Source organism: Neolamprologus brichardi, chromosome 6 (genome assembly GCF_056152115.1).
Source record: "Neolamprologus brichardi isolate AB-2024 chromosome 6, ASM5615211v1, whole genome shotgun sequence".
Classification (NCBI taxonomy): Eukaryota; Metazoa; Chordata; class Actinopteri; order Cichliformes; family Cichlidae; genus Neolamprologus; species Neolamprologus brichardi.
The window spans coordinates 23656655-23673734 of record NC_142109.1 but is presented as its reverse complement, the minus strand read 5'-3'; the positions used below and the strand labels follow the sequence as shown (position 1 = coordinate 23673734).

Genomic DNA, 17080 nt, shown 5'->3' with positions numbered 1-17080 from the left:
TAGAGGTTCATATATGAGTAGATATTTCTAAGCATAAATGACAATCAACAATACAAATCTAACAATAGCCCATCAGTTGAGACTGAACCAGCTGATAGTAATTTGCCTAAGTGACAGAATTGTTTTCTTATTACTAATACAGTTCAGCTGGTGTCACAACTCTCCATGCCTTTTTGCACCTTTTTCATGTGTTCAATACTTTTTCCGTGTAATTTTTCATTATTATACATGCTTGTAATAATGACTTGTATGGACTGGATGGATTGTTACTGACATGGCAAGAATTTTATGTTAATTATACCTTTAAATATATGTTTACTCAGAAAATTGGTGACTTATTTTACTCGCTGTAAGTGTCCACTGCTTTCTGTTCAGCTTCATTTCAGAAGTTGATCTCATGGCTCTGTGTTCTGCAGTATTTGTTGGGCGTGGATGTTAGATTATGGAGAAACTCTCTTCTCACATATCCAGAATTTTGCATTGGAACATGATTCATCATTCCAGCTGTTTTCTAAGTTGTACTTTAATATCTCTCCACAGTTTTCATTTCTGTCACCATTTGGTTCCCCACTATACCAGTAGCTGAAATACAGATAAAATTATAAGGGTTAAACTCAACAGGTCAGTCAGTCTTTGGTTTTTAGAAACAAGATATTAACCAAATAATTTTGTTAATGTACTTGATGACATAAAAAGACTTTATGGACAAGAAAGAGATTAAATTTCTATTTCAACCTTGTAGTCATTTGAGTCCCATCCACCCATTTCCATGTCCCCTCTGTCTCTGAGTCAGTCAGTCCAATCCACAAATGCTTCTTGAACTTGTTCACAAAGTTCTTTATTTAGAAAGAGAAAAATTAAATGTACACATTCAGAACTTAAAGTGGTGTATCATCATTCTTTCTTCTGCACACATCTATGTTTGCACACACAAACCTGTTCTTCTCGGCTGTTGATAATCATCAGGTGTGAACCTTTTTTAAGGCAGTCTCGTCTACTTTCTTCCCAGGATTTCTGCTCTGAAGAAATTTGGTACAAACTATCCCTGAAGGCCACCCAGTTTTCTTGGCAATCTGTTTAAGAAAAACAGAATAATAATTTGTGCTTGCTTTGTGATAGGTAGCATACATAGAATTAAAAGCACTTCAGTAAATATATATATACACATTACTAAGCACAATTTATCAAGTCTTATGTAAAATCTAGATCTAAATTCCCTGAAACTGTATGTGCTGTATATGTTAAACATTTTACAATTTTGTGTTGTGTGGCCTCAGAGAGAGTGCTTTCACATCTAATAATTTGTCTCTAATAATGTTGTTTGAGTCAGCAATTGTCACTGAAAACCATCACTTAGAGTTAGAGAGAAATGAGCTTTTCTCTTTTGTCCTCTTCTTGTTTTGAAGTCTTGATGGTGTTACAAGCATTACCACATCTAGATTCAGCTGTGTGAGAACTGGAGAAGGCTGCAGATATAATTGGAGCTAAGAAGTCAGTTAAACATCTTTTTTTTTTTTTTTGTCTATGCAGGTTTTAACAATCAACAAGCTATTAGAAACTGTCTAAATGTTGATATTTTCACTCACATTAGACTTAGTTCAAATTGACACTACATTTACAACTTTACTTTTCAAAGGCCTTTCTCAAGATCTGTCCATCCATTCTATAGCACTTATCCTATCCTTATTATAGTAAAGCGCTATACAAATACACGCCATTTCCCATCAAGCATTAAGATATAATTACATTGAAGCTTTCTCTGAAGATCGTCTCTGCTTGTGGTCATGTCTTCCAATCTTTTCTGGAGCTGGTCTCTCTCTTTAACCAGATTGTTGAAACTGGTCTGTAACTGGTTTCTCTCGCTGGTCACGTTGTCAGCAAGCTTGTGTAGTATCACTGTCTCCATTTTCCACTGAGATTTGCCTTGGGTGACTGTTGGACACATCATCATAAAATAAATACATCACCTGTGAGGATTTTAGCATGCTAATTACATTTATGTTCTACTCACAAAGAAAAACCACAGTTATGAGTCCAACCAGGAGGAAAAGACCCAGCAGACCCAGAAGAATCACAGCAGCTCTCCAGTAACTCTTCTTTACATCTTCAGAACCTACAGGTAGAAGTAAATATTTGTTATATGTCTAATAATAAAATATGTTTATATCCTCATAGGGCTGTTCGATATAACGATATATATCGAATGACGATATAAAAACGTCTATTGTTTTATTTTATGCTATCATTTGTTTCGTGGTGTCGCAAAAATTCTCTGACCGGCTGGAGCAGCATCTAATAACCAACTCGCAAAATAAAACAAAATAAAAACAAAACAACAAACACGAAAACAGCGGACATTATGATACAGACTTATAATTTGCACTGATGTTTTTTCGAAATTCTATACGCGAAAAGTGAGCACGAGAGCCCTCGGTGCGCCTGCTTGCTGCTGAAGTCAAAGTAAACTTTATTGTCATCTCCGCTACATACAGTCCAGTATATAGAGACGAGACGACGAGGCTCCAGTTACAGCAGTGCAAGTAAACAAACAATAAATATAAGAAGAGTAAGAAAATAAATATACACTTTAGGACTCGGGGTAAAGGGATCAATAACAATTAAAAATTAAAAATTTACAGTTTGAGGATTTAAAGTTTCACACACAACCCGTCGAAAGGGGAGGGGGGCCGGCTGCTTCCAAATAGAGCACATTTCATTCATAATGTTGTAAATCCAAGCCCATTATGTATTCATGATTTGAATCCTGGGTTGTGTGAAATCTCAGAAATCCACCCTAGACAAAGTAATTCTGTGAGCTAAGGTGTAGGTCTATTAGGTTATGTTGTGGTGATCCTCGGTTTGAGGCATGGGTGTTCATACTGGAGTGCAAAATTAAAACCAATGGAAGATGTACAAGAAAAGTTCAAAGCCATCAGGTGCTCAGTTTAGAAAAAATAGAAAAGAAGAGGAGGAGAAAGGAGCAAAAGATACAGGTAAGCAGATGTGTCTTTGGATAACGGCAGGTCATCCTGAAACAATCAGAATCAGAATACTTTATTAATCCCTAAGGAAATTATGTGGGTTACAGTTGCTCCAAAAAGAAATGGTAAAAATAGTAACAGTAACAGACTAAACTCCAAACAATACAATATGTTACAGATTTTAATATTAATTAGTCATTGTCAATTGTTGATTTGTCCTGTTCTCATTGTATGACGAATTATGATGGCTGTTTGGTAGCCGTTTGCATACTATGCATACTCTCTCTCTCTTCATATGTGTGTGTGTACAACAGTTTTATGTTAATGTACAATACTTAATATGTTTTTTGTGTGTGTGTGTGTGGGGGGGGGGGGGGGGGGGGGGGGGGGGTTCGCCCGGGGCGCCAAACAGGGTAGGAATGCCACTGCATGCATCGGTTAAATCACTCGACTCCAGCTACATGACGCGCAGCTGGAAACAGTTCCCGCAAGTCGATTCACAGAATTTACAGAAAATGTTACATTTTTGTGATTTATATCGTTATCGGGACGATAGAATTCTTATATCGGGATATGAGATTTTGGTCATATCGCACAGCCCTATATCCTCATACATTTTATTATAACACCAATTGCTATTTTTATCTAAAATCAGCATCTGAGAATGAGTCTTGGTGGCAACGACACAAATACTGTTAGTTTCAAAGTATTTGTATTGTATTGTTTTCTCTTCAGCGCTCGTTCCAAATGGTGTTTAAATTAACCTTGAAACTAATCAAAACTAAAGTAAATACAGACATTAAATAAAAACTAAACTGAAAAACCCACACATTCTGGAAAACAGCTGAGTGTAAACCCAGATAAAAACAAAACAAAACTGTATATCTCGATCAAAATTAACAGCCAACAAAAAATCCAAAACTACAGTAACACTACAGCAAGCCAGACTCTAGATTACTTTTTCCTGAATTAAGTCTTTTTTCTTCAGACAGTTTGTATAGAATTCTCAGTTTTATTTTTAGATTTGTGCACAAAACTTTAGTAACAGTAATTGTAAGATCTATAGATAGGTTTGTGGTTTTTACCTGGGGGTGAAGGTCCAGTTGTTTTACATTGTACGGTTTGGATCACATCATGATTCACATAAATGTCTTCCACAGTTTGATGCTCCCTTTGAAACTTTCTGTGACAAGCTAATACTTCATCCGTACTCACATAGACTGCATCCATGATTTTTATCTGTATTGGAGGTTTAGTTGGGTCTTTAAGTCTCTGAGGTGATCAGTGCTTTGCGAGAGTCTCTGTAGTTGTGTGTAGTAGCTCTGACCTGTGGGAAAATATATTGACACAAGCAGTTCTCTTTTTAACAGGGAACTGAGATCTGATAGCACTCCTCGGGGCTGTGTTTGGGGTTTTGACTGCATTTGTCTTTGTATTTGAATATGCACTTAGTACTAGCTGCAGCACTTTTTCCACTTGAAAGAATTTAAAATATATCACACATTATAAGCAGTGATGGGAATAACGGTGCTAGTTGCCGTCAGTAACACCGTTACTTTTTTCAGTAACGGGTAATCTAACTAATTACTATTCCTATCGTTACAACGCCATTAGTTACTAACAAGAAAATGCGGTCCCTTACTATTTTTCAACAAACAGACGGTTGAAGCTGTGTTCAGCTTAACGCATCTTATATCAGTTGCACGGAAGTAGCTGACTACGTAAGTAATCTGGACGCTACAGCTTTAAGCAGCTGTGCGCAGGGTTGTCAAAGTGTGGTTCAGCAAACTCTGAATGCGCTTTAATATGCTATTTCTTCACCAATGGAGTATTCCACATTGAACGTTTACACAGGCCATGACAGTTGCGTGCATTACTTATTTCCTTCAAAATGACTGTATCAGCTAATTTCTGTAGCTTTCTGCAAGGGGTCCTTGGCCTTGAACATCTCTTTTAATAATTGTTTTCACTTCTCTGTCTAAAATCTTTTTGGGATCATCAGGTCTTGATTGATTTATGGTGAAATGATGTTCTTTCAACTTCTTTTTTTTTTTTTTTTTTTTTACCCCAACAGTGCTCACTGGAACCTTTAGTAGTTTAGAAATCCTTCTGTAACCATGTTATCAATATGTGTTGCAACAGTCTCAAGAGACCGCATTGATTTTACCCATCATGAGATGTTTGTTGAGCAAAACTTCAGTAATGACACAGCTTTTTATAGCCCATCAGTTGAGACTGAACCAGCTGATAGTAATTTGCCTAAGTGACAGAATTGCTTTCTTATTACTATACGGTTCAGCTGGTGTCACAACTCTCCATGGCTTTTTGCACCTTTTTCATGTGTTCAATACTTTTTCCGTGTCATTTTTCATTATTATACATGCTTGTAATAATGACTTGTAGTGATGGCCAAATTAAGCTTTCTGAAGCACTGAAGCTTGTATTGAAAAACGGTTCATTACTCGAAGCTTTTCAACACAGTCCTCTCTGGTGACATCTGGTGGCCAAAATTATGAAGAGCAGCTTGAATCCACAAAATAAAACCAACTGCTTCATTATGATTGCCCACTCTACAGAGTGGAATTCTGCCTCCGTTGTGTTGCTTTGAACGTGTATTTTTGGGGGGTTTAAAAAAAATGTGGTTTAGTTGTTTAATAAATAATCTTGACCAGTAAACTCTCCTTGTTCAAACATGCACCATGGTGTGGTCTTTCTTTGCTTGTGACTTCTTGATGTTGGTAAATACAATAATTAAAAAATACCACATTACATATAATATACATATGATAATGTACAACACATTATGAAGTATGCTTCTGCTGTGAGGTCCTGCCTCCATGCACTTGTGCAAGTGCTAGACGGGTATATTTATAAATAATATTATGTTAGGGAAATTTTCCTAGACATATTTTTGACCTGGGAGTAGAATTTATTGTGAACTGGAAAGGGAAAATGTTTATGAACTTGCAAATTAAAAACATGATGCATTTAAAGTAACCCTTTTTCATTTTTATTTAAGAAGAGAATTTGTTCTAGTGTGCGATGGGAGATCATTTCTCCTGCCTTAAGGAAAATCCCTTCACATGGCACAGAGGAGGCTGGAGTGCAGAGAAACTGGTAGAGATGCAGTTATACAGTATACCTGGGCCCCACAAACTATCAGATAAAGAGAATAAATAGATTAAATTGCTGCACATTTGGAAGACTAACATTTTCAGATTAATTAAACAATAAAATATATATTTTTATAACATTACATGTAAAGAGTCAAGTGGAAGTTTTTCTAAAGCTATTTAATGATATTTATATTATGAAAGCAGATTTTTTGACATTTTAAGTTTTTTCCCATTATAAGATAAAATAAACACGCACAAAACAAAAGCAAACGGCCAGAACACAAAGCTGGAAAACCCACCCGACTGACCAAAATCAACTCAAAATACTCCCACACAACAGAACCTCCTCTATTCCTGGCTGGCTTCAAATCTCTCAGTGGAATGATCAGTGGTTCGCTATCTGTCACCATCAAAACACCACAAATCCCACGAATGATTCACTTACTTATAAACCATTGAATCAGACACCGAAACAGTTAGGCTCTAAATGAAGCTTCGGACGTCACTGATCACGTGACTCTGGCCAAACGAATCAAGCTTCGACACAGTGCTTCTGAAGCAGAGTGTTGATTTTTTTGACACACGCACCAGAGTGTCAGCTTCAAGCGGGCCATCACTAATTACTTGTATGGACTGGATGGATTGTTACTAACATGGCAAGAATTTTATGTTAATTATACCTTTAGAAAAATGTTTACTCAGAAAATTGGTGACTTATTTTACTCGCTGTAAGTGTCCACTGCTTTCTGTTCAGCTTCATTTCAGAAGTTGATCTCATGGCTCTGTGTTCTGCAGTATTTGTTGGGCGTGGATGTTAGATTATGGAGAAACTCTCTTCTCACATATCCAGAATTTTGCATTGGAACATGATTCATCATTCCAGCTTTTTTCTGAGTCGTAAGTTTTTATCTCTCCACAGTTTTCATTTCTGCCACCATTTGGTTCCCCACTATTCCAGTAGCTGAAATACAAATAAAATTATAAAAGTTAAACTCAACAATTCAGTCAGTCTTTGGTTTTGTGTGACACGATATTAGCTAAAATAAGTTAGTTAATGTACTTAATGACATAAGAAGACTTTGTGGACAAGAAAGGAATTTAATTTGTATTTCAACCTTGTGGTCATGCGAGTCCCATCCACCCATTTCCATGTCCCCTCTGTCTCTGAGTCAGTCAGTCCAATCCACAAACGCATCTTGAGCTGGTTCACAAAGTTCTTTTTTAGAAAGAGAGAAACTAAATGTAAACATGCAGAACTTAAAGTGATTCATCAGTGTATCCTCTGTTTTCATGCAGTTTCATTCACATGTGTATTATGATTAAACACACACCTGTTCCCCTCGGCTGTTAATAATCATCAGGTCTGCACCTTTTTGAAGACAGTCTTGTCTGCTTTCCTCCCAGGATTTCTTCTCTGAAGAAACTTGAAACAAACTACCATTGAATGCCACCCAGTTTTGTTGATAAGCTGTTTAAGAAAATCAGAATAAAAATTTGGGTTTACTGGGGGACAGGTAGCATCCATACAACTCCAGTCATAAGCCTTTAAAAACCATTGCTTTGGAGAAGAAATCAGTGGTACAAATTCAAAACACAAAAAAATTTGAAAAATGTTAAATTTTTGTGACCTCAGAGGGAGTGCTTCTCGGATTTAATAATGTGTGTCTGGTAATGTTGCTCAAGTCAGCAACTGTCACTGTCTTGAGGAAAGTTAATTAAAGTTAGGGGGAAATCAACGTTTCTCTTCTGTCCACTTCTCGTTTGGAATCCTTGATGGTGTTACAGTAATTTATAGCATAGCACACTCTGTATAAACATGTCTTCTATTAACATGAAGAACGCTAGAGTTATTTTTGGAGCTGAGAAGTCAGTTAAACATCAGAAGGTTGTTTCTTGTCAAGGCAGGTTAATGCCCCACTATAAACGGTCTAAATAAGCTTATATGAACGTATAGAATATTCATATGTTCACTCACATTAGCCTCAGTTTACATTTACAACTTTACCCTTCAAAGGCCTTTCCCAAGATACATTCTCTTGCAAACTCCACACACTCCACACAAGCCCAGGATTGTTGTGCTAACCACACATCACTATGCTGCTCTCCCCCCAAGATCCACTGTTAAATTGCTGTTAGAGATAAAATAAGCAGCTGGATAGTATAGTGGTAAGACTACACACCTTTAGAGTGGGATTTGAAAGTTTGATTCCCACCCGGTATCCAGTAAGGGTCCTAGCTAGACACCCCCCCCCCCATGCTAAACCCAAGCCCTGGAATGGTGTGGCCTGTCCCAGCTTGGACACAAGCATTTCCCTACATGTTGTGCTGTGTATGTGACAAAAAATTTGAATTTTAAATGGCCATTGAGCATTAAGAAATAATTACCTTGAAGCTTTCTCTGAAGATTGTCACTGTTTGTGGTCAGGTTGTCAAATCTTTTCTGGAGCTGTTCTTTCTCTTCAACCAGGTTGTTGTAACGGGTCTGTAATTGGGTCTGTTGAGTTTTCAGGTTGTTGCAACTGGTCTGTAATTGGCTCTGTTCAGTTTTCAGGTTGTTGTAACTGGTCTGTAACTGGTTTTTCTCGCTGGTCACGTTGTCGTAAAGCTTGTGTAGTATCACTGTCTCCATTTCCCACTGAGATTTGCCTTGGGTGACTGTGTTGGACACGTCATTATTAAATAAATGCATCACCTGTGAGAATGTTAGCATGCTAATTAAACTTCTGTTGTACTCACAAAGAAAAACTAAAGTTATGAGTCCAATGAAGAGGAAAAGACACAGCAGACCCAGAAGAATCACAGCAGCTCTGCAGAAACTCTTCTTTACAAATTCAGCACCTGAAGGTAGAAGTCAATATTTGTTATGTGTAAAAATGAAAAATGTTCATATCCTCAAAAATTTAATATAACACCAGTTTCATTTCTTCTCTTTTTTTTAATCAAAAAGTAGTACGTGAGAATTTCTGCTCCTAAAATCAGTATCTGAGAATGGGTCTTGGTGTCAGTGACACAAATAGTGTTAGTTACAAAGTATTTGTATTGTATTATTTTCTCTTCTGAGCTCTTTCCAAACAAGCCAACACCGGCAACAGTGTAAACTTCGATTAACACTGAAACTGTCATGGCTGCAACGGCAGACGTGTGGGGTTATGAGTGAGAACCCAAGATGCAGGCACTGCTGATGTGAGTGAGCTTTATTGTGGAGAGGGACATGCAACAAAAGGCGAGGGTGGCGAGAACAGAACTGAGAAATCGCCTAAACTGGGAAAAACTAAGAACTAAACAACAAACCTGAACACAAGGAGACAGAGAGTAGAGTTACATGAAGAATGAAAGCATAGAGAAACACAGGGAGAAAACACAGCCAGAACAGCAACAAGCAGAAGGAAACACAGGGCTTATATACACAGTGGAGTAATCAGGGAATAAGAGACAGGAGGGAAACACAGCTGGGAGAAATCAGAACTGACGAGACAAGGGGAAGCAAAACCAGACACACTAACATAAGACACGGGACTTCACAATAAAACAGGAAACTCACACACGCAAAGACACAGACTCAGAGACACAGGCTTTACACAGAGACCTGACTACACTGGAACAGAGGGAGCACCGAATAACATGAGGGGCAAACAGATCAAAACCCAGGACCTAGAAATACCAAAACTAAAACACACACATCAATAACATCAGGGATATAAATAATAAACAATTCAACTCGCTGGGTCACAGACCCAGGACCATGACAGAAACTAATCAAAACTAAATTATTATTGTTATTTCAATCAAAATTAACAGCTAACAAAAATCCACAACTACAGTAACTCTACAGCAGATTGCATTTCCTGAAATTAGTCGTTTGTTTTCTTCAGACAGTTTATATAAAATTCTTAATTTTAGTTTTAGTTTTATTTGTCCACAAAACTTAAGCAACATGTAATTGTAATATTTATAGATATGTTTGTTTTTTACCTGGGGGTGCAGGTCCAGTTGTTTTAAGTTGCACAGTTTGGATCGCTTCCTGATTCATATAAATGTCTTCTGAAGTTCTATGCTCACTTCTGTACTTTTTGTGACAACCTAATACTTCTGAATTCTCATAGATTTCATCCATGACTGGAGGTTCAGTTGGGTCTTTAAGTCTCTGAGGTGATCAGTGTTTTGAGAGAGTCTGAAGTTGTTTGTAGTTGCTCTGAACTATGTGAAAATATATTGACACAAGCAGTTCTCTATTTAACAGGAAATTAGAGGACTGGTGGCATGCCTCAAGACTGTGCTTGTGTTATAACTCCATACGTCTTTGCATTTGAATATGCACACAACACTCACTGCAGCGCTTTGTTGACTTGAAAGAATTTATAATATATCATACATGTAGTATGAATAGAAACAGTAGAGAAGGCCATCTTTTACATTATATATATAATTAAATTACTTCATATATGTTATGTTTTTAAAAAGTCCAAACTTCCTGTGCGACATTATTTTATCACATTACTGTAATACAATCTTTATGAGATCTGACACTCTTGTTCAGTTGCTTTGTCTTTGTACCTAAATGCCTGCTAAAGGTCTCATAGTTGTGAAAACCGTCACAACATTGTGTGTTTATGCACAAAACAAAGAGCATTCCTCATAGTTTTGTGTTGTGGTTCCTGGGTTATTTGAGCCAGTGTATTGAGTTTCTTTGGGTTCATGATTTATTTCTGAATTTATTATGTGTTCTACATTGTTTAGGCCTTTAGTTTCATATTATTTTCATGTGAATATATATCTCAGTGTCCCCTTGCCCATCGTTAAAGTCTTCTAGCTGATTATTTTGTGAATACTGTAAAGCATTCACAGTGTTTTGTTCCTATTTTTTATCCTTCTTCTTTTTCTTTAAGTTGCCCTTTTAGGTCTTTTGGCCTTTAACTACTTCTCCATACTTTGTTCTATTTTAACCATTCTGCTACTTTTTTTTCTCTCCAGTTGCTTTGGTTGCAATGCAATCAAGACTGTACTACTCTAGCTTTCTGAATCTGTTCCTTATGTTCGAACAAATTCTCCTTACACAATCAATTTCCCCTCTTCCTTCACAAATTAGATACAAAAATGTAGGTCTCTAGTCAGAAAATGTGACTGTCATTGATGTGGGAGTTACAGATTTCTGGTAAATCTACCCAAAGCAATAAAAAGTCTAAGCACTGGCAGGACTGGCAGGGAAGAAATACAAATTTCACTTAAAATCAGAGCTGGAAGTCTCTAACCTGCCATGATTCTACAAGAATGTTTAAATCACATGTTAACAAACACAAACATAAACAAAAGAAAAAAACTCTGAACAAGTCTGAACCTTTTGGACTGCAGGAAGTATCCCAGATAGCAAGGAGACATTGAACAGATGTTGATTTTCCATCTGAACCATCAGAATCGTCATGCTTGAAATGTCAACACAAAACCAATGTTGAAACAACATTGAAACACTGATGAAACCTGACACTGACATTGAAATAACATTGATTCACTGTTGTTCTGTCATCGTTGATTGTTGATCTATTTATAGTTGACAAGGTGACAACAATCACGTTGAAAAACCATTGATTTATGGTTTCGCGGGAAATTAAAGCTGCTACCACTTGGACTATTCCATAGCCCCCCCTCTCACAGTGGTACATCCCTTCAGGTAACCATTGTCTTGTACGGTAGAGCGGGACATTAGATTTACTCTCAGCGGAATTGACCGGAGAAGGCATCAGTTCATGCACTGCACTGGCCTGCACCACGATTAATATAAGGTAAGAATGAATGACTTTTGTTCTATTCGTTATTTCCACGGTTGCATTTGAATAACAGTAAAAAACAAACAAACTTGTTAATGTAAAGTTTCGGACAAAATGTGGGAGCCCGAAATTGTGTCTACTTTCATCTTACAATCCGGCAACAAATAAACTGCACTGCGAACAAAGTCAACAAAGAAAACATTTTCATTTCATACTTTTCCGTTATATTCCCTTACAAAGCTAGCTGTAACGCTTCGAGGGTTCCTTTGTTCTTGCCGTCGCCTCGGCGCTTGACCCAGACTTTCGCTCTGCAGTTGCTTTTTAGCATAGTACTACAAAAAATTGTAAATCTGTGATATATGATTGATAAACGTAAAGGTAACTGTATAAATGTGTTCAATGACTTTGTTACTTTTAATGAGAGCACCCGCTTCAATTCGCACTCAATTCAAACTTTACGTTGCACGCTCACCTAACTTTACGTTGCACGCTCACCTAACTTTACGTTGCACGCTCACCTAACTTTACGTTGCACGCTCACCTAACTTTACGATGCACGCTCACCTACCTTGCGTTTGCACTTTTTGTCCACACGTAAACTGCGTTTTATTATTTATTTATTAGTTTTTCGCCTCTCACTGCTTAAGCCATTAATCTTTCTGGAATTGTTTTTTTAAACAGATGCGACCTCACAAAAGATATTAGCTATGCAGTCAGACCTGACGACAGCTGTTAACGAACTCCGTGAGGAGGTCAGAGCCATCCGCCATCCCTGCTGAAATGAATCGGTAGATGCTAGGGTACTGCCTCTGGATTTGCCCTTGCACAACATTGAGGAGCTAAACAATGCAGAGGCAGCTCTTCAATCATAAGAGGCAAATAAGGCAATGGTAAGTATATAAAGGTTATGTACACTTTGTAACTATAAAGTGTAATAGCTGTCAGATGTGATTTAAATACATAACAACGGCCTGTTGATTAAACACACAAGCACTTGCATACACATTTAAGACATGAGACACGCTAATTCCATCTCTTAAAATGTGTCTATAGGTGAGACGCTTTGCCTTGATTGGAGGGACCACACTGGAGGTGCGAGTCCGCCGTGTAATGGCTTATGCCATTACAAACGAGCTGGCCTCGGTACTCAACTGGGCAGGGGAAAAAAACCAAGGACCAGACAAAGCAAAAAATGGCATTTAAAGATACAGCGCTCTGCAAATGCATATATGGTGGTAAGTTTTACAGTTTTTTTGCTATATTACTTTGTCTTTCTTAATAACAAGACTTTCATGTCCGGTTAATCTGGAGATGGAGTCTTTGGTCTTTGGCTTGTTTAGTCCTCGGGTTGTAGTTGTACAGCCCGAGGACCCCATGTTTATTTTGTTTTAAAGGATACACGGCACACCATGCTAAGACTTATCACTTTTTCCGCTCATAGCTCTTTGGGAATCAAATGCGGCAGTTTGCAGATTTCCGCCTGGTGACTTTCATGTTTATCAGCCTAGGAGTTTACATACTTTCTCCCCGCTGAAGACAGTTAACAAGAGCTTATTCATGTGCTCTAATTCACTTTTTGTGTTTGTGTGTGTGTATTTTTTTTTCTAGATGGCCTGACGCAGCAGTTAGGGGCAAACTCTATGTCCGAGTTTGTCTTTGCACAAGCAGTGCAGAAATGGCTCCGATACGCCCCAGATCGTATGGGTATGGGTGGTGCAGGACGCACATCATGCATCCCCATCCCAGAGTAAAAAATTACAAACTTCTGTGAAACATATAAATGTAAATAGGAAACTGTCTTTTAATAAAGTATTTAGCAAACGAAACATGCCTATTGACCTTTTTTTTTGTTTATTTTTTTTCTCTGTTACATCACATGCAATGCTTTCTTATTTTAGGATATTAATATTGACATGATACATTGTGAGACATTTGTTGTTGTTTTTTTTATAAAGGGTGTCCAATTTGAGGAATAAGTACAATTATGTGTTTAGGTGGTTTAAGTATTGATGGAAACATGCAGTAGTTTAGTATTGGTTAAAATACTTATAAAGAAAGGTAGATTTCCAGTCATGATTTAACTGTTGTTTTAATAAAAAGCAACTGTGCGAAAGAGGTGGAAAATCAACACCATAGCTCAACAGTGTTTCAATATCAGAATCTGACATTGTTTCAATGTCAGGTTTCAACATTGATTCAACATCAAAACCTGACGTTGTTTCAACATTAAAAAAGGGTGCAAGAGTGACGTTAGGTCAACGTCACACTTCAACGTTGGTTCAATGACGTCGCCTGATATTGACTCAACGTTGTTTCAATGTTTCCTTGCTATCTGGGATACTACTGTATTTTTTTTTAATGTACTGTAAGCTTTTATTTACTATGTTTTGTTATTTTTCATTGTCTCCTTCCTTTTTTTATGTTGCCTTGTCAAAGGAAAAAATGGTGCTTCAGTGAATGCGCCACTTGATCAAAATCAAAACTTCAATTTATTTAACAGTAATTAAGTTTTATTGACACAATAAAGTGGGGGTCCAGGGTGGAGTAGAGACAGGATTTGAAGTGTGCTAGGACCAGCTAGCGAGTACTACTAGGCAGTAGTCATTGAGACTAGATGGGTTGGAGTTTTTGGGTATCGGGACGATGGAGGTGGATTTGAAGAATTCCGGTACCACAGCGTGGGCCAAGGACAGGTTGAATATGTCTGTGAGCACTCCTACAAGCTCCCCAGAACACACTCTGAGAACACACCCGGGGATGCCATCAGGACCTGCAGCCTTGTGGACATTGATCCTGCTCAGCACCGCTCCTACATCGGTGGGGGAGAGAGTCAGAGGTTGGTGGTCTGGCGTCATGTCTGTTGTGGTTGTGGGGTTCCCTTGCTCAAAACGAGCATGAAAGTTGTTGAGCTCGTTGAGGAAGGAGACATCAGAGGATGCAGGGGAGGGGTTAGTGGTCCTGTAGTCTGTAATGGTCTGGAGTTCTTGCCACATGGGTCGGGGGTTGGAGTTGGAGAAGTGTCCTTCTACCTTCTTTTTGTAATGGTGTTTGGCTTTTTTGATGCCCTTCTTTAGATTAGCCCTGGCTGTACTGTAGGCTTGTGCATCTCCTGACCTAAAGGCGGTGTTGCGGGCCTTCAGGAGGAGACGAACATCCCGGTTCATCCAAGGCTTCTGGTTGGGGTACATGATGATCCGTTTCTGGGTGGTGACACTGTCTGTGGTTTTGGAGATGCAATCCAGTACAGATGAGGCGTACTGGTCCAGGTCTGTGTGGGTGAACGTATTCCAGTCTGTGTTTTCAAGTGTACAATAATGTTGGTGTGATATACAGAATGTCAGGAAAGAATTTCTGGTATTAATGTGATTCTTGATTTAAGAATCAAAGGGTGGGATTGTATAGGAATTTCTTTTACTTATGTATTAATCACATTATTTTATTGTATGATGCCTTGGTGCCACTGGATTTTAACATGTCTTACACTCATACAGTAAGACAAATGGTGGGGGTGTAGTAAGGAAGTTGGGGGAAGCAGACAACACCACAGGAAGAGTCTTTTGTCTCTTTGAGGACTCTGGGAGGTAGCAAGGGAGTGTGAACCTTAAGGTGTGACTGGAAGAAGGTATTTAACTGAGAGCCATGCTAAGCTCAGGGAGACTCTGCTGACCATCTGCCCCGCGGCCATGTAGGCTCTCCACAAGCTTGGTTGTCTGTTCTTTGTGTGTTTTGATTAAAGAATGTTAGCTAGCGCTTACCACTCGTCTGCAGGCTTTATTTAATGGAAAACTTCCACAACACACGTCACTGATGTAAAGTGGCTCATAATTTCTCACCTGCTTTGTGCTGAAGTCTACAATCAGCTTCTTAGTTTTGCTGATGTTTAGTAGAAGGTTATTCTTCTGGCACCAGTTCTCCAGGTTCCTGATCTCCTCCACATAGGCCTTCTCGATGTTATCAAAAATCAGGTCCACCACAGTGTCAGCTAACTTGACAATGGAGGTATTGCTAAGTGAGATAAAGGGAGTGACATGTTTTCCCAGCCTCACTGCTGGGTCTGTCTGTGAAAAAGTTGGGGATCCACTGACATAGTGATGAGGTGAGACCTAGATCCTTCAACTTGGTGAAAAGATTTGAGGAGATTATTGTGTTGAATGCAGAACTGTAGACCACGAATAGCATCCTAACATAGTTTCCCCTGCCAGAGTCCAAATGGCACAGGGTTGTGTGTAGTAGGTGTGATATGGCATTGTCCATGGAGCAATTGGTCCACTATGCAAACTGTAGTGAATCAATGGTGGCAGAAAGTGAAGAAGTGATGAAGTCTTTGACCAGTCGCTCATAACACTTCATAACAAATGAAGTCAGTGCTACTGGGCGGTAATCACTGAGACAAGCAGGCTGTTATTTCTTTAGAACAGGAACAATCACCGACTGTTTGAAGCACCTGGGAACCACTGCTTGAGCCACGCTGAGATTGAAGATCTCTGTGAACACCGGTGTTAGCTGCTCATTGAGTCTGTTGCTTTGAGTCTGTTGCCTTCCTGGTGTTCACTTTACTGAAAGCTTTCGTCACGGTGTGCCATGTGAGGATCAGCGCCTTGTCTTCACTGGTGGACCAGTGAAGTGCCGGCATTCATCATTGTAGAGGCTTGTTGTTTATAGTCCGTTATTGTGCGCAGTCCCTGCCATAGGCTCCTGTTTTTTTCCCCCATAGCTCGGCTTGTCCTTTTTTACCACACTGTGCACAATGTATGATGTAGCCTTGTATTGATCCATATTAGAAGAGGTGAGCCCTGCTTTGTAGGTGGCAGTGTGCAGCCTCAGAACCTCACAGATGTTTTTGTCCCCCCATGGCCTCTAATTTGGAAATGTTCAGATGATAGTTTTTTTCTACTGTATCAACTCCTAGCTTCCCAATTAATCCCACAACCGCTTCCTTAAACATGTCTATGTCATCATAATTTTGCCGGAACATGTCCCAGTCATAAAGCACATCATCAAACACGCAGCGTGGCTATGGATTGGTCCGTCCTGTGTGCGATCTCCCTTGTGACTGATACTTCCTGCTTAAGCCTTTGTTCTTAAACAGGCATAATGAAAATGGTGGAATGGACTGACTCCCAGATGCCGCCAGGGGTTGTGATCTGTAACAGTACTTAAACGGAGTAGAACAGTGGTCCAATGTACTACTGGCCCTGAGAAGGGCAGGTGATGTATTGGT

General features: G+C 38.8%; 2 protein-coding genes across 2 annotated transcripts; both read right to left on the bottom strand.

Moving 5' to 3' along the window:
- Nucleotides 1–440: 440 nt before the first annotated feature.
- LOC148102546 (uncharacterized) lies at nucleotides 441–4211 on the bottom strand. Its single transcript, XM_087842420.1, has 6 exons — nucleotides 4067–4211; nucleotides 2012–2113; nucleotides 1747–1932; nucleotides 937–1073; nucleotides 736–836; nucleotides 441–582 (listed from the first exon to the last, which is right to left on the bottom strand). Exons 1-6 carry the CDS (start codon nucleotides 4209–4211, stop codon nucleotides 441–443), a joined length of 813 nt encoding a protein of 270 aa, XP_087698546.1.
- A 2572-nt stretch (nucleotides 4212–6783) lies between these two features.
- LOC148102545 (uncharacterized) lies at nucleotides 6784–10211 on the bottom strand. Its single transcript, XM_087842560.1, has 6 exons — nucleotides 10070–10211; nucleotides 8834–8935; nucleotides 8483–8752; nucleotides 7429–7565; nucleotides 7213–7313; nucleotides 6784–7058 (listed from the first exon to the last, which is right to left on the bottom strand). The coding sequence occupies exons 1-6, from the start codon at nucleotides 10209–10211 to the stop codon at nucleotides 6917–6919; spliced, it is 894 nt and encodes a 297-aa protein (XP_087698686.1). The 3' UTR covers nucleotides 6784–6916.
- Nucleotides 10212–17080: the final 6869 nt, after the last annotated feature.